General features: G+C 38.1%; 1 protein-coding gene across 1 annotated transcript; it reads left to right on the top strand.

Annotated features, from left to right (window-relative positions):
* The first annotated feature begins 504 nt into the window (after positions 1-504).
* Positions 505-19,597, top strand: VAPB (VAMP associated protein B and C). The gene is made up of 6 exons (XM_009274747.2): positions 505-541; positions 4,351-4,503; positions 12,362-12,465; positions 14,743-14,823; positions 16,097-16,273; positions 18,402-19,597. Exons 1-6 carry the CDS (start codon positions 505-507, stop codon positions 18,558-18,560), a joined length of 711 nt encoding a protein of 236 aa, XP_009273022.1. The 3' UTR covers positions 18,561-19,597.
* The last annotated feature ends 7,947 nt before the right edge of the window (positions 19,598-27,544 follow it).

Genomic DNA, 27,544 nt, shown 5'->3' on the forward strand with positions numbered 1-27,544 from the left:
TCTTCCCCACTGCCCCCTCCCTCACTCCCTGTCTTGTAAGTGGATTAATTTTCAGCCCGAGCAGCTCCCTGGCTCAGCTCTCTGTGCAACCAGATGAATACTGTGCAGCTAGCACAAGCAGTTGGTGGAGATGAGAGGTCAGACCACCTCCCCTTTCAGCAGTGAGATGGACTGATGCAGGAATAAAGCAACCCTGGGACTGTAGCCCAACTAATGTGTGTAGCTAATTATAAAGATGTAGTAGTATTTGCATATACAAATCTGCAGAGGACTGTGCCTGTTTGGTTTGAACGTTCCTGCCCAAGCCTGTGCCATCAAAGCTTTACCTCTGCTGATACTTGTGCTAACTTCTTTCACAGGCCAAACAGTGCTACAGCAGTGTTCTTGCTGCATTGAAAGTACATGTGTATGAGGATTGTTTATTTGCCATGCTAAAGCACAGAATTTTGGTTAAGGTGGGAATAATCATATTAAGGTTCGGTACAGACAATGTAGCTGTATAACATGGTTACTGTGAGTAGCGAGTGGCAAGAAACAGCAAGTATTGTGCTGATCAAAAAGTTACCAGCCTGGATTTGCTGGTACGATTATGGGCAATTTTTATTGCAATGAGTTTTATTTAAAATTTAAATAGAGTTGACATCATGTTCTTTTGACCTAATTCTCAGGCTTTTGTATTATTACTAAAATGATCTGGGATATTATAATGCAGTACACTGCAGAATGGCACACTTAGGAAAGATTGATACAGCACTGGTGTTTGAATAGGAAATGGAGCGTGGCAAATTCTGAGATAATGCTCTGATCTTCAAATGTGAAGGGTTGTATGCATAGCTCCTGGAAAGCCACAGCTGCAGTTTGAAACTAACCCTGCTGAAAAGTGACACTATGAAAAACCACGATACCTCTTACTGTTTGTTGTTGCATGAGTATATGGGGTGATGTTTTCTTTTCTTTAAGTAGTACTGCTAGTTTGCATATCACTAGATGCCCAGTTTGCATTAACACAAGTTGACTTTATTCTAACTGGCAGGAGAAAGTCATCACGCCCTTGTGGAATATTCCAAACTTTCACCGCCAAATTTAATTTACTGCATTCTTCCTTCTAGACAACTACATTCTTCCTTCTAGACAGCTTGTTCCCATGACAACCCAATGTCAGATGATGCATGTACAGACCCTGAGTTTCCCATAACTTTGTCCTTGGGATGACACCAGTGTCATTTTTCTCATGATCTTTAAAAACACGGGAGAAAAATAGTTCCTTTTTTTTTTTTAAGAAGTGCGAATTGTCATTTGGAAAGCATCCTGCCTTACTATAAGTTTCCCTTATCTAGAAATATTAAGAGCAATCAAAAATACATTATTTTGTTTTGAATGTTATGAAATAAAGGTGGTGGTTTTTAAGAGTGCAGCTTCTGTTTAGGCACACAGTAAGAATCAGGCTTCACTACAGAGTCAACTTGTTGCGTTTAACCCAAGTACCATCCAGATGCACCAACCTGACTGATTGTTATTGTCCTTACAGCCCACCTTAAGGGTATAGGCATTATCCAAGTGTTGCATATACTTGTATAAATAGTCCATCCACTTGCAGTGAGGACAAAGGCATTGGAAAGAAGTGTAGAGCGTTTTATCTTACTGTGTCTGTGGCTATGATTCCAGAAGTCCTAATGCCTTGCATTGAAAAATGAAGCTCCAGGGTAGATGTGTGTCTCCGACAACTCTTAATACCCAAGCCAACCTTACCTGCAGTGCACAAATCCAGATGTTAGAAAGCAAAGGTGTATCTCCAGTACAGAATTAGCTTGTGTTTATCCTGGGATCAGTTCCCCCACATACCCCAACCTCCCTCAAAAACGTCTAACCTCGGCTATAGTAATCTAACAACAGGTTATCAAGGTTTCATTTCAGCCCGAGTTGGCAGTCCATAGGCCTTGCTCTTAAAAGGCAGGCCAACCAGGCTGATAATAATTCACTGCCATGCCCTAACTACCCTAAGTAATACTCGGTTGTCTATTTTTTTGCACACTTCAAAACACCTATAATGGCACTTTAATCCTGCATTTGTCTGCTCTGTTTTGCTTTGCTACAGTATTTTAACAGTAATGCCATAAGGAGTATGCCAGCACACAAGTTTGCTGAAAGCAGATGTCAGCCTTCTAGTACAGTTGTGCTGGCTGACCTGTAATTTGGTGAAAATGTATCTAAAGAAACTGTTTAAAGTTTAGCAGACAGAAAAGAAGAGGAAATGTCAAGCAGACAAGAAGAAATGAATTTGGTCTGGTGAAAGGTTTTGCTGCCAAATATTTTGGTATGATCTATGTTAGCAATAAGTAACTCCATTTGGAAATTATTTTACACACAGAATTGTTGTTGTATTACTATTACAAACAGCAGCTCTATGCTGGGGCGCGCAAATCCTGCACGCATTTGTGGATCAGCCAAGTAAAAACATGGTATTTCCCACAGGAAATCTATCTCAGCATGCAGACTAGTAAAGCACTATTGAGGATGCAGCTGCATATGTAGGGCTTTGTACAGACGACCCTCCCTCTGTGTTGGAATAGCTCGAGCTGTAATTTTTTAGTAAAGGCACATCCTTAATGCTTAGGCATCAAGTAATTTCTTCTGAAATGTTAGACTTCTCCCAGTTAGAACTATCTTGAAAATCTGCTGCTGTCTTTACACACCTAAATGGTTGCTGGATTTTTCTGATAGTTTGGCTTGTTTAACTTCTTTAACAGCTCACGGCTGCTTCTGCCCAGTTATTTTCCATTAGGCTTAAAGTCTCTCTCTGCATGCAGAACACAGAGAAAACTTGACAGCTGTGTTTCATTCTCTTTCACATCTCAGTGTTTCACCAGGCACAGGTTTAGTGAAATCTTTGTCATGTGATCTGAAGATTTTATTGCTTCAATTTTTTTGCTACCAGGTTGCATTGTAAATGCAAAGCTGGCTTGTTCAGAGTGCAGGCAAAAATGGTGCTACATTGTTGTCTGGTTGGGGTTTTTCGTGTGTGTGATTGCTTTGGGGTTTTTTCCCCTTCTAATTATGTAAACCAAAATGGATCAAGGATAAAGGTTGCAGGACTGTAATACTTTTACAGCTGTATTAAATATCATCTTAGGAGACAAATTTGTGTGATGAATTTGTAGAAAAGAAAGCAAACATAAATTACTTTAAGCCAGCCGTGCTGCAGGAGGAGGATGGTGGAATGTTGCCACTAGTATTTTTAATATCATCATTCACCCTTTTTAAATTTTCGGGCTGTCATTTCTGCAAGGAAATGTTCAGTGCTTTTTCTGACCAGTTTGCTTTTGCTCCTGAGGATAGATGAAGATATTTTATTCAGGCATCAAATGAATTACTTCTATGCAGAAGACAGTTGATCGAAGTGTGGTTATATTTCTTTCAATTTTACGTCTTTACCATCTGAGCAAGCACTGCAGTTGCATGCTACCTGTCTGATTTATTGTTGTCTTGTAGGAGACCAGTAACTAGCCTTTCCTCTAACCTGAGGGATTTGGGCAGTTTCAACTAGGTAGTGAGCCTGTGAGAGATTGATTTGCCTGCACTTGGTGTTGCAGAACTTGACAATGGTTTGATTCTGGCTTTGCTAATATAGAAATCTTTGCCACTGCTCTCAGTGTCCAAGAATTTTCCTATTTCCACATGGTTGTTTCCTGTCTTGGGTGAGGTAGGCTGTTTTATGAAGATTTCTTCTGGTTTATCATTTCTAGTAGTCAAGAGAATTATTAAAAAAAAAAAAAAAAAAAAGACTTGGATGCACACTGAATGCTTATCTTGCTGGTTATGGTACAGCATTTCTGAATACCTGGTGGAATCCTGCTTCTGTGGAGGTACAGCTTGCATATGCAGGTGAATCTGTATTAGCCACTTTATCATTCCCTTTCTAGTTACTGTACTGTACTCCCCTGTTTATCATTTATAACATAGGTATATATGGTATCTCTCTGTAAGCCTGGATTTACTGGGATTCAGTAGTTGGAATGGAGTAACTGTGATACAGCAGAGAATTTGGCATCATTTGAATGCCATGTTATTGTGTTGGCACCACGTATAAATGATTTCCCCCTTTTTGTTTTGCTGTTAATGATCAACTTCAGCTGTTGCGCTGTGAGTGTTGGAGCATGCTGTGCATCAGAATGCTCAGAGGCCTCACTGCATCCTCAGCTTTGTGTGCACGATTATCTGTATGTGCCATAGATGGAAATTGAACATCTAATTACTTTATAATATTTGTGAACAGAGATTTAGAGCCTGCTTAGCCTCTGCTTGAAAGTACTTTATATGTGATTTCAAGTCTGCTTTTGCTCTCCTCCTCAGGTCCTTTCACAGATGTTGTCACTACAAACCTGAAACTCGGCAATCCTACAGACAGAAATGTGTGCTTCAAAGTTAAGACCACAGCACCACGTAGATACTGTGTAAGGCCTAACAGTGGAATTATTGATGCAGGAACATCAATTAATGTTTCTGGTGAGTCATTCAAGCGGGTTTTTGGTGATTGAAAATAGCTTCTTCTAATCAACTATTTTTTGGAATGCTTTGCAATCTGAAAGTATTTTGTTGAATGTTTGTAAAAGCAAGAGGTTGTGATTTCATGGAGAAGCAGCCATTTCATATATCTTTACTTCCGTTTTTCCTGGTCTAGCAGTAATAGATTTGTTTTTACATCTTGTTTGGGGAGGGGCAGGGGAGAAATACATAAATTATTTATATAGTTCAATAACAGTCTTAGCCAACCTATCCAAATCAGCCCTGCCCTCCCTGTGGGATTATTTTTGTACGGTTAGTTTTTCGCCAGCTTAACTTCCTGAACCAGCTCACCGCAGGGTCAAACAAATGCTTGGACAGGCACATCAAGGTAGGGATAAAACTAGGTAGACTGCAGCCACACTGTTTAGACTGATGTGGGATGTTGCCAAACTGCCTAATACAACCAATAATGAAAACATTTACTTTCAAACCATGCTTGTTTTGTGTTCCTTGAAGATGCAATATGCTTTGGTGTTAGAAATGTCAAGTGACTAAATCTTTGCTGTTCCATAGGAAAAGTTAGTGATTTTCTCTAATGAGTCAGTAGCTCTTTACTTGCCTAAGTTTGGTAATGGAAAAGCAAAGAAGTGGCTTACTTTGAAAGCATAGAGTTGAGTATTTCCCATAAACAGAATGTCTGTATATTATTTACTTGCTGATGATACATGCTTGAAAGCAATGTATTTTCTCAATGACTTCTCCAATCCATGTTTTTAATAAAGAATTCTATCAAAGCATGTAGTAGTGGCATACTGCATGAATAAAGTCTGACTTTTTAGTTAAGAAAATTATTTATATAAACATTCAGATTTGTTTTACTATTTTTAATAAATTTTAGTATTGGCATGGTAAGAAAAATTACTTACTGATAGGTTATACAATTTGCTGTTAGTCTCTTACCAAACTTTTCTAGTCTGGAATAAAAAATTTTGGGAGATAAAACTACTGTTTTTTACTTGAAAAAAATCAAAATGTAAAAATGAAGACTTGAGTTTTCTACTTAATAAAATGTAAAATATTTAAACACCTCACCCTTGGAGAGCTTCCTTCAGCAAAACAAAAATTGATCACAAAAATACTTTGCACTGTTACATTAAGAAACTCTAATCCTGTAAGTCTTCTTGTGCATGCCTACATTTGCACACCCATTGATCTGTTGTCTTTGGGATTTCTATTGTGTCAAATTGAGCGTGCATATGATTGCAGAACTGTGCCTCACTTGCAGTTAATCTCTGGGGAATGTCACAGTGAGGACATAACCGGTGCAACGTGGTAGCTACAGGTCGGGCAGGCAAAGCACTTCTGCTTCAGGAGAAGGCTAGAACGTATCCCGTAAGCTCTGAAACTACTAATATGTAAATGAAAAAGCTCTCTAGAGAGAAATTGAGATTTTTAAAACTCGGGACAATTCCCAAGTAAAATGTCTGTCATCTACACTAGCTGCAGGCAAGCATATTAAATGCTTAGAAATCAATGAAGTGATAATGAAAATTAGCATGGTTTCTAGCTACAAATTATCTTCATGCTATAAAGATGTGGATTCTTTTCATCTTTTAGATGAAATTCCAAAATTGAAAGCCCGCTTCCTTTGCTGGCACATACCATGCTTTTTTAAATGTCATCTTGATCTCAACATTTGAGTGTTTTCTTAAACTTCTGCTTATGATGACCCTTCGCTGTACCTTGAGCAGAATATAGTATAGGCGAGTGTTGTATGAACCATCTTACATTATGCTACCAGCATGCCTACATCTTACTTGCTTTTCCAGCCCGACTATTCTAAGCGACATGCCAGATAGAATATGGATCTAGTCCAAAACTTGACTTAAAGTATCCCATTATGAGGGATTGCTGTGCTAACCCTAAGCTATGCTTTGCTCTTGCTTACATAGCTTTGAAAAATTTCCCTTTTCTGATAACTTTACTTATAGTGATTTATGATTCAGTTAGTTTTGCAAATGGCTATGGTATATTTAATCACAAGCTCACATTTGTGTTCTACATATTTTCATGCTGATAATAACTTAGTAATAATAAATAACAATCCTAAATTGCTGGTCCTTACATTAATACTATATTTTAAAATGCAAGTAGTACACATTCATTGTTCTTTAGGTAATATATGAAGGTAAATTTATAGGTAGATGTGTTACAGAATTCTGGGGTTATAAATGTTAATTCCTTATTTCCTAAAACATTCTAAACCGAAGCTGTCTTTATCGTGTGCTGTGGTTGAATTTCTCTTTAATAGAGCTGTATGTATTGCACTCCTGGTAGCTCCTTTAAACCATGCATGGGACCTAATTTTGGGCTTGAAGATGGCAGTCTTTGGTTCTGATTAGCAGAAGGGATCTTTTGGATGGGGGGATCAAAGAGGGGACTTCCATTAATGTACAGAACAGAATTGTCTTCAGATTCACAGAATGGGGGGAGATGTGTTTAACCTTCGCTTTGGAGTAATGTTGCTTAAGAACAGAGGGCTGATTTTGGAGTTAATGAAGTGAAAAATAAATAGAAACTGTTTCTTTGCCTCTGAATTGGTTATTTTTCAGTCATGTAATTAAAGTCTTGCACAGGGCATAAAAATAGGACTTGAATTCCTCCAAACCTAGTGAAAATACTACTGATGAGAAATTATTAGAATGTAGTTAATTCAGTGATAACTTCTGGACATTTAAACTAATTGGGCTGTATTTACTATATGCAATCTGTCCTCTTGAGAATTGCTGACTGGCTTTAACACAGCTGCTTGGTAGCACTGCATTGGTACTGCTCCTTTTGTCTCCAAAAATCTCTCAAAAAAATCAGTGCCTAAGTATAGTGGCATGAAGCTCTGGAACAATTTATAAGTTTCTTCAGAATTTTACTGACTGAAGCTGAGTTTGGGGCAGGCTTATCATCCCTGGGCTGTAGAAACCAGAGACCTTTCTTAAACTCCTGTGAAATTGTCTGTAATATTTCGATGTTAAGTGTATGAGAAGATGTTCTGCCCTAAGATAGAGGCAGCAATCAGAACATTATTCCACTTTATTTCATACTAGTATGATGGGTCATTTAAAATGTATAAAACGCTAGAAAAGTAAAGCTTGCTTTTTTCTAGTGGAGTGTCAAATGCTGACTACTTATGCCATACCACAGCTTTTCTTAAATATCTGCATTTAAGGCCCTGTCAGCATGCGCTGCTTGCTGTGATGTCAGGTTTGTAGCCCGTGTTTTCACCTGTTATATAATGGCATGTAATTTTAACAGCTGAGTTTATGTAACTGTCGGGAAGTGTATGTGTGCGCTGTCATCTGATTTCATTGCATTTGGTCTTAAATACTTTGAAAAGAAGGGTATTTGCACACATTCCATTTTTGTTAAACATGTCTTATTCCAACAAAGATATCTGATTTTGTGCCTTCCGAGAGGTTGAAATCTAAATAAAAGGCATGAATGGATTACAAAGGAAAAGTGAAAAAATATAAGCAGATGCTGATGAGTCTGCAGATAGGTGTATAATGGGGGGAGAGAGGAAGTACAGATGGTACCATCTGTGCACAGTGTCCCGCTGAAGAGAGCAGTCTGAACATGCTTCCTAAAAATGTGGAGAAGCTGACGTTATCCTTAGGTTGCTGGTGAATATCCTTGGGGGGGATTTTTAGTCTTATGTCAACTTGCCTGACTTTGAAAAGGCAGTTTGCATTGCCTTCAGGAGGGGGCTTCTGCAGCTGCTGTTCTCTTCGGTTGCAGTGGGTCTGCCCCTTTCGCTAAGACACCGATTGTGTCCTGTCCACTGCTGCAGCCCCTGACTCTCCTGAGGCAGCCTCGCTGCTGCACGCTCTTCCCCCAGGCATCCCAGGACTGTGTAGCGACTGCCAAGTTTTGGTTTGGTTTTGTCTGCTTGCTTTAGAAGAATCTATCTTGAGCTTCACAGATTCATTTTTTAGTGTTATTGAAATATTTACAGTAAGAACTATGTAAACATGGAACAAATGTGAAGTGGTGCAGTGGATTCTGCCTGTTTCTGTAGACGCGAATGTCCTTTGCTCACCTCTAGCAGAGCTGATCAAATTGCACAATGATCTTGAGGCTTGTCCCTGTAGCTGGTTGGGGTATTTTATGTAGAGGTGATGTAAGTGTAGTAGATTTGATCTATCCAGACCATAAAGAATTTCATGCAGTTCCATTTGGGAAAATTATCAATAAAGCTAGAAAAGGGAAATAGATTCACAGACTATTGAATGGGCTACTTAAAGAGTAAACAGTGATGTGGTGGATGGAAATGTAATAGCAGGAAGTTACTAGTGACGTTTCTTGAGAATGATTCTTGGTACTAATCTTGTTTAATGCTTTTATAAGCAATTCTGGCACAAAAAGAGTACACAGAAACCCCCAATGATGATGTAAAGTTGGGAGGCTGAAGATACGCAGCAGAACTGGGTGTCCTTGAAGGCTACAGTAAGAGAAACAGAGGATGGGTTTCATCAGAAAAACTGCAGAATTGCATACTTGGAGAATAAAATACTCCTGCTATAATCACAAGCTTGTTAAATGAAGGGGGCTGGAAAGGGTGACCAAGATGCTGACATAATGTGGCTGTGAATAAGACAAATGTAGAATGTGCAAACAGGCTGGATAACGGAAGGGATAAGAAGGTATAAATGCTATTGTCCAAGGCACTAGCAAAATTTCCTGGATGTATAATTAGAGTAGCTCATATAGAGGAGTTCAAGCCAGAACAGGTGCAGAGAATGAATGGGGAGCCTGGCCCGGAGAGGACCCCCGAGTCTGGCTTATTTAGTTTACCAGAAGGCCAGGAGTTACTGTGATTGATGTCTTGGAGTGCACCAGAAGTAAATAACTCTTCCCCTTCTTTGATATTTAAGCGTAAGGGCAGTATTAGTCCCTGACTAGCTGAGCAGGGAGACTTTTCTGTTCCTTCTGCTCTTCGAAGGGAGTGCTAGATCCTAGCAGGTGTTAGGGGTAGAGTTTTGCCTCCTTCCACGTTCCTTGCTTCAGATTTCCTCTGTTCCTTGAAAAAGCAGATTTACTTTAGGAAAACCAGAAGAGTTTAAGGCTTCTGCAATTGTTATTAACTTTGCCAGTAAACTGTTCTAGGAAAAGGAAAGAACGTATTATGTGGTCACCGCCTCTCCTTTGCTATCTATAGGGGGCCTTGCGTAAAATATGGGGGGTATAGCAGGAATGTGTGAGAAAACTGGTATCCATTTCTTTGGAAACATTTCAGAACAGGATGTACGTAAGGTCAGTTCTTCGTGTTTGAATTTTGAGAGAGACAAGTGGGCTGACAAATACAACTTGCGTTACTCCTCATTCCATTGATCTCTCAATGACTTTGCAGTTTTTGCTTGTGGTAGAATACTTCTGGTGCTTTAGCTGTAGGGTGATCAATTTAGAAAGTGATTGAAATACGTATCTCTGCCTAATGGATGCTGGTGCTAGTAAACTTGAAGATCATGTTAATCATTTTGTTTCTTAGAGCTCTGGGTTCTGATGAAAGCCAGTCAGAAACTTTTGACCAGATGAGATGACTGATTTGATAAGGCATTTTGTAGGAACATACGCTTTTCATGTAGTTCTTGCATAAGGTCTCTAATTTCCAGTCAAAACAAAGGAGCCACATTCACAGCAGCAAATACTCCAGCAATTAGGGCAGTTACATGGAACTGATCTTTCACAGAAACCCCCAATAGTATGTGAATAAATGTTGAAATGGTTTGGCTTCCTCTTGAACAAAGTACATATTTTTGAGCTTCCCATCTGGCTTACAAGACATTGACACAAATTATTCAGCAAATGTGGCTTTCATGTATTGATCTAAAAATACAAGTGCTAACAACATTTGTACTGTCAAGCCCTCTCTAGCTGCTTGCTCTTATGATTCAGTGAATGGAATTCAGAGTAGCGATCGTTTAGCGTTTGAGAATGGCTTCAGCACTATCACTTAGGAAATAATGATTTTCAAATGAGCTTATAGTTGCACTCAGCAAAGCAAACTGATAAAAGTGCAGATCTGGAGAAGTTCCATAAACAGTGGATAGTTTTGACTACCCAGTTGGATCTTATACATTTTGTAGATTTGAAATAAGTTAGGTGTCTACTACAGGGGAGAAAAAATTACGCTGCTGCTTTTCAGTGATGTATCATGCAATGTTGAAATGTGTGTGCTTTCACAGTGCAGTCACTTCTGTTTGGAAAAACAGTTTTAAAAGTAGCCTGTTAATTTGCAAACATTTATTTTGGACTAATGTTTGATTACTGCAAGGTGAGTTAAAAATGTATAATAACTTTTAAAGCACCTCATCTGAGAGAATTTGCTGTCTTCCTTCTCTTCTGGCTTTAAAAGGCATGTGGTTGTTGATAGCCACAGATTGTGTGCATAAGAAAGATGGCACAGCCATAACATATTCTGCTCATTGAAGGAGGCAAATTGGTTTGACTTGCCTTCATTTGCAATAAATGGGATCTTTGGATATCGCTTTTATACAATAAACTCCTGCAATTAGTGCATATGAATTTGGGTACATAATGTTAATAGCACTAATACCTGAAAGTAATCCTAATTCTTGAACTGCTTCTCTTCTTAGTGAGTGAATTGAGGGACTGAAGTAGCCTCATGGGTCGTAAAATGTGAATTTTTAAACCTTACACCTTTTTTTGTGTTAGCAGTAATTCCAGTATATGCAAGCTTCGTTTTAAATTTGAGGGGGTGGTAGCTTTTTGCAGTATCTAAAAACATGTTTGTGTAAACTGCTTTGCTTATTTTCACATATGTTCTGTCTCATGTTGAAGCCAAACCCATGTTTGTTAATGTCACACTAGCTAATGTCGGCATGTATCTAGGTGTCATTTGCAAAATGTAGGGGTTCTAAGTGACCGCTGTGATTAAAGAATATTCCATGTAAATGAAATACATAACTCTCCCTCTGCAAGTTACTTTAACATGTTAGTTCTTTACCGAAAAAGAAGAGACATGGAAATTCCTAGTATTAAATAAATAAAATAAAATTTAAAAAAAAGCACACCCATAGCCCCAACCTGCCGTTCCTTGCTCTTTGCGTCCTGAACACAGTCATTTTCTGCATAAGTAATTTCTGGAATGTTTGTGATTTTTGAATGGAGAGAAATACATTTCTTGTATACCTTTCAGAGGCGAAGTTTATATAGCATTTAACCATAAACTTCCAGTTATAAATTGGTAACAAAATTTCAGCAACTTTTTTTTGGAAGAGAAATACTTGTACTTGATAAAACAAACACCATGAGACTCTTAAACTTTGTAGAGGAAATTTCCATCCTGAGACTTGAACCTCAGGATTTAAAATGTTGGACTTCGCCTCTGTAGCTTTTCTTGGGAACCATCAGCAATACTGTGTGTACAACTAATCAAAATGCCAGCTTGTTACTTCTGCCCCAAGGATGGAGGAAGAAAAAAACATGCTTTCTTTGAGAATCTTTCCCTCTGTCCCAGAAGATATGTAAATGATCCTATTTACTATAAATTACTATTATTATCTTGCCATAATTGTGTACGGAATATTGTACAGTGATCAGCATTTCCAAGATTCTCAGCCAAAAATCTAGACATACTGAAGAAGTCTGTTTCTCTTATCCTCTTTTAAAATTTTGTTTTAAAGTGAGGTTCCTGATCTCAGCTGCTGCTTTGGTCATAACGGACATACAACTTGAAACCATTTTAATGTTTGTATTTCTCAAATCTGGTAACTGTATCATCAGTACATGACTGTGCATCAGAGCAATGTTAACATAATGTGTTTTGGGGTTTTTCTTGCAGTGATGCTACAGCCTTTTGACTATGACCCTAATGAGAAAAGTAAACACAAGTTTATGGTTCAGTCTATGTTTGCTCCAGCTGATACTTCAGATATGGAAGCAGTAGTAAGTATTGAAATTAATTAAAATGGACTTGTTTCTGATTGTATAATTTTATAAGACCTTATACTGCATTCTTAAGGGCTGTTGTCAAGCCACACTGGAATGATCCTTGAAAGCTTTGCCAGATTTCCATCTCTGTGCATGGCAAGGTGTTTTCTGTTTATTTCAAGTCCCAGGAGTCTTGCACTGAAAGACACAGTTGGTGTCTGTGGTTGCTTCTTTAGGACGCTGCTGTCAGTAATGGGATACCAAGCCATGAAACAAATGTTAAGTAGTTGTAATTTTTTTCAATATATTATTTTTTTAGAAAGACCATCTTGAACTATATATTCTAAGAATATATAGAATACTTTCTAAGTCTGTGGCATCTTCTATATTTTATGCCTCTACTCCCAGTCTTGAGTCTTCCCTTGAGAAGCTCCTTTTCCCGGCAAGAACCAGGAGGGTGATTTACAAGTATTGTATTTTTCTTTATCCCTACCTATGTCTGTTGTGGCTTTTTTAAATGAAAGGCCTTCATAGATTTTTGTCCTGTGGATTACAAATAAGAGTAACAGAAGCATGTAGGTGCTGAAGCAAAGAAGGACAAAAGATGTAGAAATAATGTGTCGGGCTACATTAAGACAACTTGGAAAGGAACAAACCAGTATGTCAACTGGTGGCTTTCCTATAACAGCAAGATTTGCTACTGCAAGAAGGCACAAGGAAGCTTTTTCTAGTCTAGCTTTTGTTAGCTTGGGAGAATACTCAGTAGGTATTGAGGACATAAAAAAGAAAAAAGGCCATTACTCTAAAGTGTGGGGCTTGTATGTGTTTGTACGTATGCATATTACTTAAAACGAAAACAGCCAACCCCAAAAAACCTCGGAGTACATATGATGGCTTTTTTACAGTAGTCTTTACAATATGCATCTTCTTCTGAATAGCTTTTTTAAGCTGTGGCACTCTGCAGGGGTTAAGGATTTCCCTTCTGAAAGAGATTCATGGAACTATATTTGTTTAATGGCCTCAAAATAAGATCTAGTGGAAGAAACAGCAATAGTAATAAAATGATTGCATCACTAGAAAGATAAGCCAGTCTGCCTTTCTTTCTAACTCTTTAATTTTTATGAGTTACTTTATACTGTGAAAAATGTTATTTTGCTAGCAAAGAATGTTTTTTAGGACCTAGATGGCCCTTTAGTTTTCCAGAGCTGTCCAGACCAATATGATTTCTTTTCCTATAACACTTGATCAGTTCTCAGTTTTGTTACCACTCTCCAAATCTCTTCCTATTCGGGATAAACAGGTGAGACAAATTACTAGAGTACTATAAAGCTTTCAACACTTCACAGGCAGCCAGTGAGCTCGAAATAGAATTCTGACTTCAGCCACAGAAGAGCTGAAGTACGATTCAGGTTTTTAGGATGAGTTAAATACTACTTCAGGTTGCACAGGGATTAGCCATAATTTGACACCTACTTGAGATACGCTGAGCAATACCATGTTACCAGAAATATGGTCAAAGTGAAGAGAAGCATGTGGGAACTCCAGGACATAAATGTGGACACTTCTTGCTGTATGTCACTACTATGAATCAATCTTTTCAGTTTGGGTTACAGCTGATATCGAGCAAAGATTTGTAACTGTTAATCCCTATTAAAAAAAATGGAAGGAAACTTTTTTATGGTAGACTCCCTAGCTGAAGGGGAGAGAAGGATGAGAGAGGAAGCTATCCCTTTCTATATGTAGCACATCTGTTATTGTTTAGACATTGATGCTGAAAAATAAGGAGGTGGAAAACAAGGAGGGGGGAAGAGCAGTCCTGTAGTTCATACCAGTCAGGAAGAAAACCTCGGAACTCCGCTGAACAAAGAATTCAGAACTGGCACTGTTACTGATTTGGGTTTTTGTTATCTTTCCCTTCCTTTGAATGCACTCCTCCTTTTTTTTTTTTTTTTTTTTTTTTTTTTTTTTTTTTTTTTTAAATCAGGACCATAGCTCCCCCTATCTATGCTAATTACTCTTACACAACTCCCCGTTCTCTCATAAATTACCTGTGTAAGTTTCAGACTATTTAGAATGGTTTACTTCATAGTATCTGGTCTTTCTTTACGGTACCACTCAGTTACGTATTTGGTTTCATTTTTCATCATGTATGTGGTTAATGGTAATGTGATAAACACCTGTGGAGTTTTTCCTGAGTAAGATGGTGTGATTTGTTTACATAATACACTGCATTTTCTATCTGCCTTATTATACTAATATGTTTAATATTTAATTAATATTAAATTATTCCAGTGGAAAGAAGCAAAACCTGAAGAACTCATGGATTCGAAACTTAGGTGTGTGTTTGAGCTACCAGCGGAAAATGATAAGCCTGTGAGTATTTTCAGATTCATATTGAGTGTTTTAACCTAATACCACAGTAAATCATGTGAAATGGCATGTTTACACAGACAGCTATATAAGCAAAAGACAGAACCCTCTGTTTCACTGCCTGGGTGGCATCACCCTTTGAAAACGCAATATAAACTATTTCAAATCTTAGTGATGCTTAATGTAACTAGCAGCCAATTTGAACAATGTAAGTACAACACAAGCACAAAGAAATCTTTGGGTTGACCTGTTTTCATTTAGTGAAAGATCACAGGATAAAGAATATTTAAAAAAAAATTGAAAGATGCTGGATAGTGGTCATAAAGCTCAGAGTTTTTACTGAAGCAGTTATAACCGTCAGCAATATAAATTTGCCTGTCCAACACTCCCCTTTGCTTCCTTGATACAACACTGATTTTAGCAAGTAAATTGGTAGAAAGCTAGTAAGGAAGACACAAATGCAGTTAGGGATTATATTGCAATTAGCAGCTATAATATTGTATGTAAAAATGTATAAACTTCTATTTAGTTGTAATTTTTTCTGTAATCCATAAAATTCATTAGGGCAAAACAAAACACAAGTAGTAACAAGATCCTATTACTTTATTCATACAGAGAAAATCTTCATGTTAAGACTTTGGTAGCAGTTTGGGTGGAGAGAGAGTGGTTTGGTTTTTATGAGAGCCAGGCCCTTTGCCTTCTAAAGTGCAGAACATGGAGAGGATCCAAAGGCAGGAAAGGGAGGAGGGTTTGGAGGTTTGCAGCTTGTTTCCTAACTTGGGTTGCAAGTTCCTCCATCACCACAGAAATGCAGAAGGATGGAGAGGTGATAGCCAGCTGTGGGGACCGAAGAGGGAGGGAACTGCGGCAGAGCAGGTGGGTAGTTCCTAGCAATACCCTGGGTCCTGGGGTAGCTGCTCGTGTTGTGCTTGGGGAGTGAGAGGTGAGGAGAGCACTAATACTCCAAAAGCAGGCTGTGAGCAAGTAAGTTCCCATTCATATTGTGGGACATGGTCTAAGGATATTTCCTTTTCTATATATGCAGGGACTGAAAAGTCGAGGTCATTCTGTCTGCACTTATTGCTGCTGATCTGGTGTTTTCTGTGAAACAGAAAGGGGAAGTAAAGGTTACAGAAGGAAAAATGTTGTTTATTTCTTCTGTTACAGGCACATTTCAGGTGTGCACAGACAATTTTACCTGATTCTCTTCCTAAATATCAGGTGTGTGGTGTGGTGTTAATAACTAACCAACAATCACTCTATCCTTTTTTAACAGCATGACATAGAAATAAATAAAATTGTATCCACAACTGCAACAAAGACAGATTCCTCTGTAATGTCTAAATCAATAAGTTCTTCCTTGGATGATACTGAAGTTAAGAAAGTAATGGAAGACTATAAGAGGCTTCAAGTAGAAGTTCAGAGGTTACGAGAGGAGAATAAACAGTTTAAGGTAAAGGTACTTTTTTTTTTTTTCCAGATTTACCCCTTTCCTGAAAAAGAAGCTTCCGACTTAGAAGTTTGGTTACCTGACCTTGGCACAATATTTTAATATTGTCTATAAATTAAAAGATAATTTAGGTTTCTTTTCTATAAGCTGCGAAAAAGTGTTGAAATTGGCGCTTCCTTTGAAAGGAGCGTGCAAGTCATGCAGTCAGAAAAACTGATTGGATAGCAACCCAAAGTAATGAATTCCCTCTTATTTTCTTTTCTCACCTAATTTTCTCAGTCTGAATTAAGCATTCAGTGTTGGATTTGGTCCTGTTCTCTCAAACTGATGGGAGCTTGAGGGCAGTGTCATGCAAATACTGAGTGTTTTAGTAATTGCACCTATAACATGCAGTTAAAATGACCAGAGTAAGACAGATTAACAGGAAATATGCTTCCTGTCATATCCAGCACATCACTGTGAAATCAAGTAATTGAGAAGCCTTTATCACCATGCTGAAAAACTCTTTTTACAGTAGTTTCATTTGTTGTAAATGTCTAGTTTCATAGAGAACAGCACCAATGAAAATTTAGAATTTGTGACTATTGGAGCCCAATGAAAGGAACTCTGTTCTGTCAGCTTGGATGCTGCTTGGCTGGCTGATGCATGAAGAAATTCTTTAAACATTTGTAAACCAGTTTTGTTTTGCACATAGAAATAACATGTATATAGCTGAGACACGACCTTAACTTCTCCTTGTGTTCTTGTTTTGCCAGCGTTTCACAGTACTATAAGTACTATATGATTTTATTTTTTTGCAAATCAGTCTTGATAACTCCTGTAGAGTGTTTATTCTAGAATTGAGCTGATGTCTTACAGTAACGTCTTAAAACAGTGAGCTGTTTGTTCCCTTTGTGGAGTGTTAGAAACATCTGTAAAACATCAGAAAACAATGTTAAATTACTGCCAGCCACCAGGTGCTGTCAGTGTCAGGCTAGAGTCGCTGTCAAAAGGAAGTTAAAATATTTAAAATGAAAATGTGTTGCTTCTAGCAGTAAAATTACTATAAAGGTAAACAACATTTTATTGTTTGCAAAAGTCAGTTGTCCCCATCCAGACTTGTAGCAGTAGTGAGGTATCAGGTAGTCTGTAACTTTTAATGAATAAATAATAAAAGTGAGAAACACTGACATACACTGAGCCTTTTGAATTTCACTTACCTGACAATTTTTAAGGCTGCAGTAATTTTTATTACAATTTTATTTCTTGAGTATTTTATTTACGTATAGACTGGAGGCTTTTGCTTCAGTATCTTACACTTCTGCACTATAATACTGTATCACATAAAGTCTAACAGCTTCAGCTGTATACAAGTTAGGTCACAAAAGGCTCACTTTACCCTCTCCTAAAGTGCTCTGTGTGTGGAATGGAGTGTGCTAACACACAGCTGTGCTGCACAACAGTTTAGATCAAGATGTGGGGAACATCATCTCCACTTGAAATGGTAATATCTGGTGTTATGATGTTGTTTTATCTGTTGTCTCATACATCTTTATATCAAGAGAGCTGTCAAACTCATACCAAGAAAATATCCTAATTATTGCCATTAGTTTCATGTCAAAATGTCAGCATTAATATGATGAGGGAAATAGATTTCCCTTCAAATGCTGGTAAAATTTGCTTGTGACATCTAACTAGGGGAATGATGAGTATAATTGCCTTAAAGTTGTATATTTTTCACAACCTCTCTTAGTTATATTGAAAAGCATTTTCCCCAACAGTACCATATTTGCTTACAGAGCAAGAAAAGCATCTTCATGTCATTCCCTCCGTCACTGTTTTTGAAGTTCTGGAGCTGTCTCCAGACCCTGGACAAGCGTTCTTGCAGGCTTCCTCATTGCTTCCCCTATTACCTTAGTCAGCAGGAGAAAACTTCCAAGAGCATGTGGTTTTGCTCTGCTCATCAAGTAGATACAGAATTCCTCTCCTACCTCACTACCCTTTCCTTCTCAGGATTATCTAGGAAATAGAGCTCTAAATTAGCTGTAAATTAGCTTTCGCCCATTTTATTATGCCCACCTAAAATAAATATGATAAGGGTGGATATTTAAAGCTTTTTTTCAGTAGAAGTAATCAATATATCTTCCTTTAGGAAGAAGATGGACTGCGGATGAGGAAGGCACCCCAGACAAACAACCCAATATCTGCTTCTGCAGCTGCTGTCAAGGACGAAGGGCTCAGCTCCAGACTACTTGCTTTGGTGGTTTTGTTCTTTGTCTTTGGTGTAATTATAGGAAAAATAGCCTTGTAGAGGCAGCATGCTGGAAATTGTAAATTGGTTTGATGGTTCTGCCATATCATTGGATTAAATTTATTCATAACAATGTTTAAAAAAAAAAAATTAATGTATGACATCTCACAGGTCTTGCCTTTAAATTACCCCTGCACAAATACTATGTAACATAATCTAGAAAGTTTAAAATGTACAATGAGTGAATGAACGAAAGAGAATATGCTTCAGTGATGAAGGGGGGGAGAAAATCATGATTTAACACTACCATGGAATATTGTATATGTCATTTTAAACATTCTTAGACCCTGGTACATGTTGCTGGATTACCTCTTTTTAGAGAAAAAAAGAAAAAAAAAAAGGAAAAATAGAAAAAATATTCCTCCACTGCTGGAGCTGGCCCTATTGGATGTTTGGAGCTGGGTTAGGCAGGAGGTGTTGATAACTTCTGTAAAATACGTTAATCCACCATTCTGCTCATAAATTTAACAGTTTCTGTCAGTGTCTTCAACTCTGTGCAAGTTACCAATTTCTTGGCACTTAAATGAATAGTGAGAAGCTGAAAAGAATTGTATGTGGCAATGCTGAATGTGCTAGGCATCATTAAGAGGCATATATTGACTGGTATGACGCTCATTTGGACTAAAGGTCAATGCCTTGTTCTCATAAAGGGACCAAGCTACATTGCTGTTGGTTCATTTAGTTGAATTAAAATGTTATTCAGAGATGTTTAATGCATATTTAACTTATTTAATGTATTTCATCTCATGTTTCCTTATTGTCACAAAATTGACTAATACTATATGGTATGAAAAGGCACCTGTTTAAAGCCAGTGACTAGAACTAAAAATTTGCTGCTGTAGTGATGCGAGATTCTTCTGCCTCCTGGTGTTTTGGGCACTACACAATTGTTGGGAGTTTTGATCATCTGAGCATTGGATAAACAGTGGTCAGGAAACTGTTTTTGTATGTAAATAAGTCTATCTAGGGGAAAAAATATTAGTAGTAAACTAGTCCTATGCCGTAAAAGACCAATCCTGTTTGACTATGTAGCATCTTAAAAAAAAGAAAAAAAAAGAAAAGAAAAATTAAATAAAGCCCCCAAATTAATGTTTCCTTTGTTACTTTTGTCATGCTCTCACAGTTTTAGAGGGGGGGGAGGAAACAGTATTCTCTATCAACTTAGTTTGTTTATGGCATAAGGAAACTTGCAGCCTTGTTTCAGGATGAATTTTTTTTTTCCCAGTCTAATTTTAAAATCAATCCAAACAACCCCATCGTGAGCCTGATATACATAAGTGTTGTTCAAAGTAACCATGCTGACTGCTGAGGTACAAGGTAATTTCCCGTTTTTCAGTTTAGTTGGGTTCAGTAGTTAAGACGCTTGATAGCATGTTGAAAGTAAGGTTAAGGTAATTTTGTTTCTAAGCATACTTTTAGTACAAAATACATAAACTCAATGTGTTTTAACATGTTGAACTTCAGTAGATGAAATAGCTTTTGAGCAGGTAAATTCCCATATATTCTTAGATGGTAGGTCCAAAAACCATCGGTGATAAAAGTTTTGTAACACCTTTCAGGATTAAGATACGTCTTTTAAAAGTGACTTCTTTCATTCCTTTATTATTCCTGTGATTTCTTGAGAAAGCTGTTGGGGCTGCAGCCTACTACACTCGTTGACCTTTGTATTTGTTCCACTTGTGTCTCAAGGGTTTCCTGCTTTGTGAGTGCAAATAAGTCAAATTTTATGTGAGGTTTAATAAGAAAATAGGAGGAAAAAATCTTAACTGGTGTGTTCAGCTTATGAACACAACTCTGGAAGTACTTCTAGAAGATTCAACAGAAATGAGAAGTGTATCTTTAGCATTTCAAAATGCTAGTGCCTTGTCTGCTCAGGATGGAAGTGACAAAGCTATTAAAGTATGCCTGTAAAGGGCAGAGAAGATGGGAGATGAGCTGGAAAGAACGAAGCAGTGAGTTCAGTGTGACAAATTGGGCGGAACTGATCAAGAAAAAGATACTTTCCGGGCAGTAGAAGCTAAAGAAAACTTATACATGAAACGTTTTAAAAACCTTTTCACAAAGACAAGGTTGTAAGTGATGTTGCAAAATTAGTTTTCATGGCTTCGAAGAATATAATTGAGAAGACCTTTACTGAAGGGAGACTGAGCTATGCAGTATTTTTTTAAGAGGCTGTAAATATCTTGATCTCACTAAAAATGTGTTATCAGAAGAGCTGAATTCCTAATTTGCTTTTAAAAAAAAAAATTAACTTTTTTTGACAGCCCCTTTGTTCTGTTGAAAAACAGCCTCAAAAAGTTTGTTTAAAAAAAAATAAAAATCGCTGTCTTTGCAGGGTAAAGGGGGAGGATCGAAGCTTTAAACTGGTCTCTTGTGAGTATATCTGTAATAATGTTCCAGGCAAATTTTACACACACTGTTAGCTACCACAGTTGACTTTGCTGGCACAGGCAGCTCCCAGATGAAGGTGAAAGCCAGCAGAATGTCTGTCCTCCTTCCAGTGTTCAGTTGTCACTTCTTAGTGATCCGTGACAACTTGGAACTTTAAATTATTTGTGAGCAAAGTTGTTCCTGTTGTTTGCACTCCAGGATTATAAAGAGGTCCCAGAAAACACTCTCATGCTTTGCTAGATGCCTTACAAACGCGTGATCAAGGAGACCAACAAACAGAGGACCGTAGTTAGTTAAGGATCTGTTGGTAACGACTGTAGCCTGCAGCTGGGGCTGGCCCACACCATCAGTCCTGAACAAGGCTGTTAAATTAACTGCTTACATTTTGGAACTTAACAAAATTCTGAGGTATCTCCTAACCATTTCTGAGAACAGCCTGAACAGACGGTAGCGCTCAGTTGTCTGGGTAATGCTTTGCTTTTGCTGAGCTTACAATAAAATGACTGATCAGTGGAATCCTTATTACCTGTCTATTTGACCGGACCCTTCTTTTCATATGCAGTAGAAAGAAATCTAAGAATGTTTTTTCTTCCAAGGTTCCAAAAAGGCCGGTCTGTAGATACATTGCAAAAATATATTGGATAGATGTTCTTAAGCCGCGTGGATCTTTTGTAAGTTGTTCCTTACATGATGACACCAGAGCAAATGTTTTCATGAAGTATTCATAGAAAGTGAATTATTCTGGAGGGCATTGTATATCTTAGGAAGTTATGCATGAAACATAGAGTTTCTAAATAAGATTATTGTCTGGTGTCCTCGCACAACACCAGATATTAGAAAACTGTAATTCATACATGATAGTAGAAATCAAGTTATTACTTAATCTAATTATTGTCCTCACTGTTATTTTAAGATGCCCGCTTGCATATACATTTATTGTTAATTTTTGTAAGAGCCAGTAGAGGCTGCTTAGGTAGTCTTCGTTTTGTGGAGCTTTACACTCCTGTCTGCACTCTTTGGGCAAATTTGGTATAAATAGATATCTAAAATGTCTTGAAGCCTAGTACTGGGAAATGAATGGAAAATGGTTTCTGCTATTTTCGTGTAGTTATCCACATCTTAAAGCAAATACTCCATGCATGAACGATGGTAACTATTGCTCTGCACTGGCAGTTGTCAGCTGTGAATGCACAACTGGAACAATTGCATATGCAAGCTAGGCACCAGTTTCAAGTTACTGTTGAATAGCCTTGGGGATTGAAGAGCAAGATAATACCACGTGTGTCATGTTGAGAGGGATTGATGTACCATGATGTAATTTTCTAAAAATACAGGATTGTAATAGCTTGATAGTGGTATTCCATGTTACTTTTTTGTCCTGAAATGCTGTTAGTGGGATAAAGTTGGAACCTCACTTTGCAAATCACTAGAGTTTCTTCTCACCAATAAAATATAAAGGGTTTCTATTCACTGCACATGTAAACTTGCAATTCTTATTATAATCTTGACTTAGCAGTCAGCATATTTACATAGTGGTGTGCACACAAAAACGGATTGTTAGTGTCTTAAGACACTTGATGTTGCAGTTGCCTAATGAAAGAAAACTGTCATCCCTTTTCCTTAGAAAATGTGTATGACACTTTCATCTGTTAATTGGAACGCTTCCTTACTTCTTGGGCACAATAGTGATTTCACTGTAGTATTCTAAGTTTTTGAAACTATACTTTTGTTGCTCTACACGATGTCCTGAAATGCCATATCCTGAGTCCTGTTTTCTATATAAAGTAACTGAGAAAAAAACACAACCAAAAAATCCCTGTTTGAAATTAAAGAACATGTAAAACAAGCACTCTGAACTTCGTGTTTGTTGTGGCTGTGTTACAGCTGCAATAGTACTTCACAGCAGCATTAGAGCAGCTTGGGGGTGGAGAGCCACTCTTTCATTGTTTGCAAATGGGTTAGCACCCATTACTCAAATCCTCAAGTGAGCAAGTTGAGAAGGGACAGGTGGTGAGTGAATTTCAGTGTACATATTTGAGATTTTTTTTTTTTTGAGTCAGAAGCACTAATATAAAAAGAAGAAAGTAATCTGTACAGGAGTGAGATTAGTTCAATACCATATGTGGAAGTTACTATTCTTTGTAATCAGATACATGTCTACAAATTTAATTTACCAATTAGAAAATATTTGTATAAACCAACGTTTAGGCATTTTAGAAGGAAAAGCAGCTACTGGGCGAGGCTGCTTGCTCATACAGTGAAACCTAGCAGTTCTCCAGATACACTTCATTAAAAGATGACAATGGGATACAATGCTAGTATAAATCATCTGTTACAGTTAGATAAATAGTGGGATTTATTGTTCAAGCAGGGCAATGCTGATCCTTCGACCATGCCCCATTAAGATTTCTTACGCTGACAGCTTCATGTATACTGAATCACTTTGTCTAATGGGTGTCAGTGCAAAAGTGACGTTACTCATTATGCTGTTACTAACTTTTATTTTGATTAGCTTCAGAGGACAAAGTAATTGTGTGTTTCCACTACTCAAATGTGCCTAACTATAAAATTTGTTTGTTTTATTAATGGGTTGATTTTTTTTTTACTGGATAAACGTAGATTATTTTTTAAAATAACACAAGTAAGAGCCAGCCAGAAATCTCTTACATGTAATATTCTAATAAGCATGCACTTGCACGCTTCCAAAATGACTATATACCTGTCATTTACTCCGCCGTTTCCTGTGCCTTCATTTCCTTTTACAGAACTGCTTTCACATTTGTACTTTGAAGAGTAAAACTTTTGAAAACTTTACTAAACTTCTTTGTAGATCTTTTTGCCTCCCGGTCCAGGCCTAAGTTTGTCCTGAAGCTTCTGCGTGAGTGAAAACTACAAAAAGGAACACTGAGTCTACGAGTACAGAAAAGAGGCTGCTTTTCCTTGAAGCAAACTTGAACTTTGGATCTTTCCTCCTATGATCTGTCATTAGAAAATGGCCTTTTCCAGATGGCAAAACAAAAGAAGTTAAGAAAACAAATGAATTAAGAAGAATTAATTGAAGCCACGTATTACAAGGAGACATTATACATCTGGCATTTCTGTTTATGTTTCTGCATCAGTACATTTCATTCCTATTTAGTAAGTTCTAAATTTTGTGATTTTTTTTTTCAAGATTTCGAAGTGCCTGTGAAGAACTGAAGAACAGCCTGTAGTAAAGTATTGTTCCCAGTTTAGCTGTACTTCCTTTTTTTTAATAAAATCTTTTTCTTCAGTGGGTAAACTCGCGACATTAGAAAAGCCTCTTGAACTCCCTCATGTCTGAGTTGGCAAAATTCCCATGCACCATTATCCACACACAACTACTTTTAAAAGACCTTTATTAATGCTGTGCAAAGTCAAGCACTCGGAAGCTAGGAAATGGCAAAACCAAGTTTGTGGACTGTTAGTTTGGCCACTTTTTGTGAGTACGTTGCAGTATCTGATCAAGCCTTCAGTACCTGGTCAGAAAGTGAGCTAAGGCTGCCCAGAAGGTGCCTAAAACTGCCCAACTTTGTGTACCTGACCTTACACAATCTTAACGTCTCTTAAGATACATATAATTGGGTTTTTAAAAGTTGAACTTAAGAAATGGCATCATGGTATTACGTGTAACCCACGTGTGTGTCAGGATTGAATCCTTTATGTTCGGCCTATGGACACCCGTTCTTGACCTAAGCATCCGATGTGGCGGTGAGTAACTCTGAGCTGAAGCAGCAGGTTTTGTTTTCACAGTTCACTGGCAGGCTGCACACAAGTGCGATTGGAGCCAGGAATTTTTGCTTCAGTTCTGAGCCCAAAGGAGCGTTTCTGTGAAGGCTGCAGACTCTCCAGCCCAACTGCCAATTGCTTCCCCGGTCTATTCTGCCCAAGCTGTCAAATCTCGCTCCATTCCCTCCCTCGGCCCTTTGGTTCAATCCAAGTCATCCTTGTTCCTTCACTGCTCCTTAGCAAAGAAACTGATGTTCAGCCCAGTGTCTTTAAATGGCTTTTCTTCTCTGCTGCCTATTTATTTTCCATCTCGGTCTCTTTCTTCCCATCGCCCTTCCAGTCTTGCTCTTCCCTGACCGCCTGACTCCAGACTGCCTTCAGGCCCACGGGAGCGCTCTGTGGCTGCACCCAGGCTTCCTGGCAGAGCGCTCCCTTGGCATCTCTAACTCTGGTCCCAGATGCCTCTTCCCATCCTAGGGAACCACTCACCTTTCTGCTTCCTCTTTGATCAAATTCGTTCCTTCTTCCTCTTCACTCTACAGATTTTGGAGCAATGAGTCTTCCCTACCATCTCCTTTCTGTCTCCAGCCTTTTTCTGCTGTTTCAATGCAGCACATTTATTTATAGTAAATAGCATGCTTTTATATTCAGTGTGGATTGTTTTTCAAATGAAGCACTAGCTCAATGCTGTTAATATATCCAGAAGTGTTTTAAAACTTTTTTGTGTGTTTTGTTTCAGTTTAAGAATTGTTTGGGTAATCTAGAATGCAAAATCCATGCTAAGGTATTTTAAACGGGGGGGCATGAAGGTGGCTAATTGGAAAAATAACTCACTGTTAATTGAGCTGTGAAGAGGAGATCAGACCTATGACTGTGTTTGTCCGGCTTTAAATTTTTGTGCCTGCTAGAGAGGCAGAAAATGGCAAAGGCAACTTGTTCGAGTAGCATACGATATTGAAGTACGAAAGACTTTCATGCTCAGACTTAGTGCAGGAAGCTCGTAAATGTATTCAGAGTGTTTGAAAACTATTTTTCTCTGCTTTTTGGAGTGTTTAAAAAATGATTAAACTTTTGAGAAGTATTATGTCAGAAGTGAACGGGGAAGAGTTTTCCAAGACACGTGCCTGTTACCATTGACTTTCAGCTGGTACTAACCTGCCAGTGCATCTGTTAGCCTGGTTTTTCTTCACAGGTACAATAAAAAGGTATATATTTATTTTACAGTTGAAAGGAATCCAGTAGTCAGGACTAATGTTTGTTGTCTATGTCCTAGACCTGTTTTTCTAATGCAGTGTTAGACATGAAACACGCAGTTATTTGGTTTTGTCTCGTTTATGTCAGATCAAGATAAATGAGTCGCAGAACTAGAAGTTGGTGGTTACCGTGGAATCCTGATTACATTCAGGTTAGGCATACAGCCACGCAAACTGCTAATAAATGTAATTGGTGCTTCAAAAGGGCATAGCTGAGCAAATTTTGTATCAAATCTGGTAGTGAAGAAGAAATTAGATGGAAAACTGAATTAGAATTGGCAGGTTTCTAAGTGAAAGCTATTAAATGGCCAAAACCCCAACAATTTTGCAATTGAGAAGGGGGACAACTTTGGCTAACTGCCCATCCTGTTTCAGTGATGAAATGAAGGGAAAAATTAGATGTAAAGTAATACAAAACAAATAAGAAAAAGGGAAGCTGACAGCAATCAACTCAAAATAAGAGTTATGAAGTGTAGAAAATTAATAAGGAAAGCAATAACCAAAGGAAAAGAAAAATGTATGGGTGGGAGTGCTTGGAGAGGGTGACGGAGAGCTGAAGTTCAGAGGAAATCTTTGCGGTAGGATAAGGACCATTACTAGATGCAGGTGGTAAAACTGCTGGGGATGATGTAAGAGAACTGGATGCCATTCATTAGCAGTGCTTAATATTAAAAATCAACATTTTAAAATTCAGGTCTAGAAACCTTCTATCAGTATTTCTAAGGGAGATGCCTGGGGCAGTCTCTGACCTGCTGATGAGAAGGATGGCAGACAGGACAGGACGGCCCCGGGTGAAGTGCTTAACTAGCCTGACGCCCCCAGGGAAGGGATGAAAAAGGAGTTGAATGTTAATGAAGGAGCGTGATGCAAGTCATTTCATTCTATCTCTGGTTTTCAGTTTTCTTGGGGATTAGAGTGAACTGAGTATATCTGGGCCCCTGCAAAACTTGGTGTTTTCTGACAGTCGCAGGCCCTTTAGAAGGTCGTTCGAAGAGAACCATAATGAAATGGGGATGCTCATAGGAGGATTCTGCTGGGACCCGATATGATTCAGTCGTTCCAGGTCACTGGTGAAGATGATAGGTAAAAAAACACTACTGATAAAATGTTAACATGACAAAAATATCCATACCCAGGACGAGTGACTAAGAGCTCCACACGTGTTCCCAGTGCAGTCCCGGGGTGAAAGACTAATGAGTAAGAATGTGTTCTTGTTTTTAATTACCGTTAGCAGTAAGTGATTATACTTCTGTATGTCTCAGCTGTGAGAGTTGGGAATTTTGGATGCAATTTGGATATTTACATTTTAAAAGAGAAGCTGAGTAATTGGAACGGATGCAAAAAAAGATCAAAAATTACTGGTGGAGTGTTAAAATGCCTTAGAGAGGGCGAGAGAGAAACTCAGTTGGCTGAGTTTATCTACCAAAATTGAGAATGTCTTGATTACAGTGCACAAGTACCTTCACGGGGAGAAAATATTGAACACTGCAGCTCTCTGATCTTAAAAAGAGCAACACAAGAAGAATCACTGACTGGCAATCAAAGCCAGGCAAATTCAAATTGGAAAAAGGCACAAATTCTTAAGAGAGAATA

Source organism: Aptenodytes forsteri, unplaced genomic scaffold (assembly GCF_000699145.1).
Source record: "Aptenodytes forsteri isolate BGI_AS27 unplaced genomic scaffold, ASM69914v1 Scaffold112, whole genome shotgun sequence".
NCBI classification, from domain to species: domain Eukaryota; kingdom Metazoa; phylum Chordata; class Aves; order Sphenisciformes; family Spheniscidae; genus Aptenodytes; species Aptenodytes forsteri.

Coding starts and splice junctions, on each gene's coding strand:
- VAPB (XM_009274747.2), top strand. CDS start 505: ATGGTTACTGTGAGTAGCGAGTGGCAAGAAACAGCAA. Junction 14,824..16,096: donor CAGCGGAAAATGATAAGCCT/GTGAGTATTTTC, acceptor CTTTTTTAACAG/CATGACATAGAAATAAATAA. Junction 16,274..18,401: donor AGGAGAATAAACAGTTTAAG/GTAAAGGTACTT, acceptor ATCTTCCTTTAG/GAAGAAGATGGACTGCGGAT.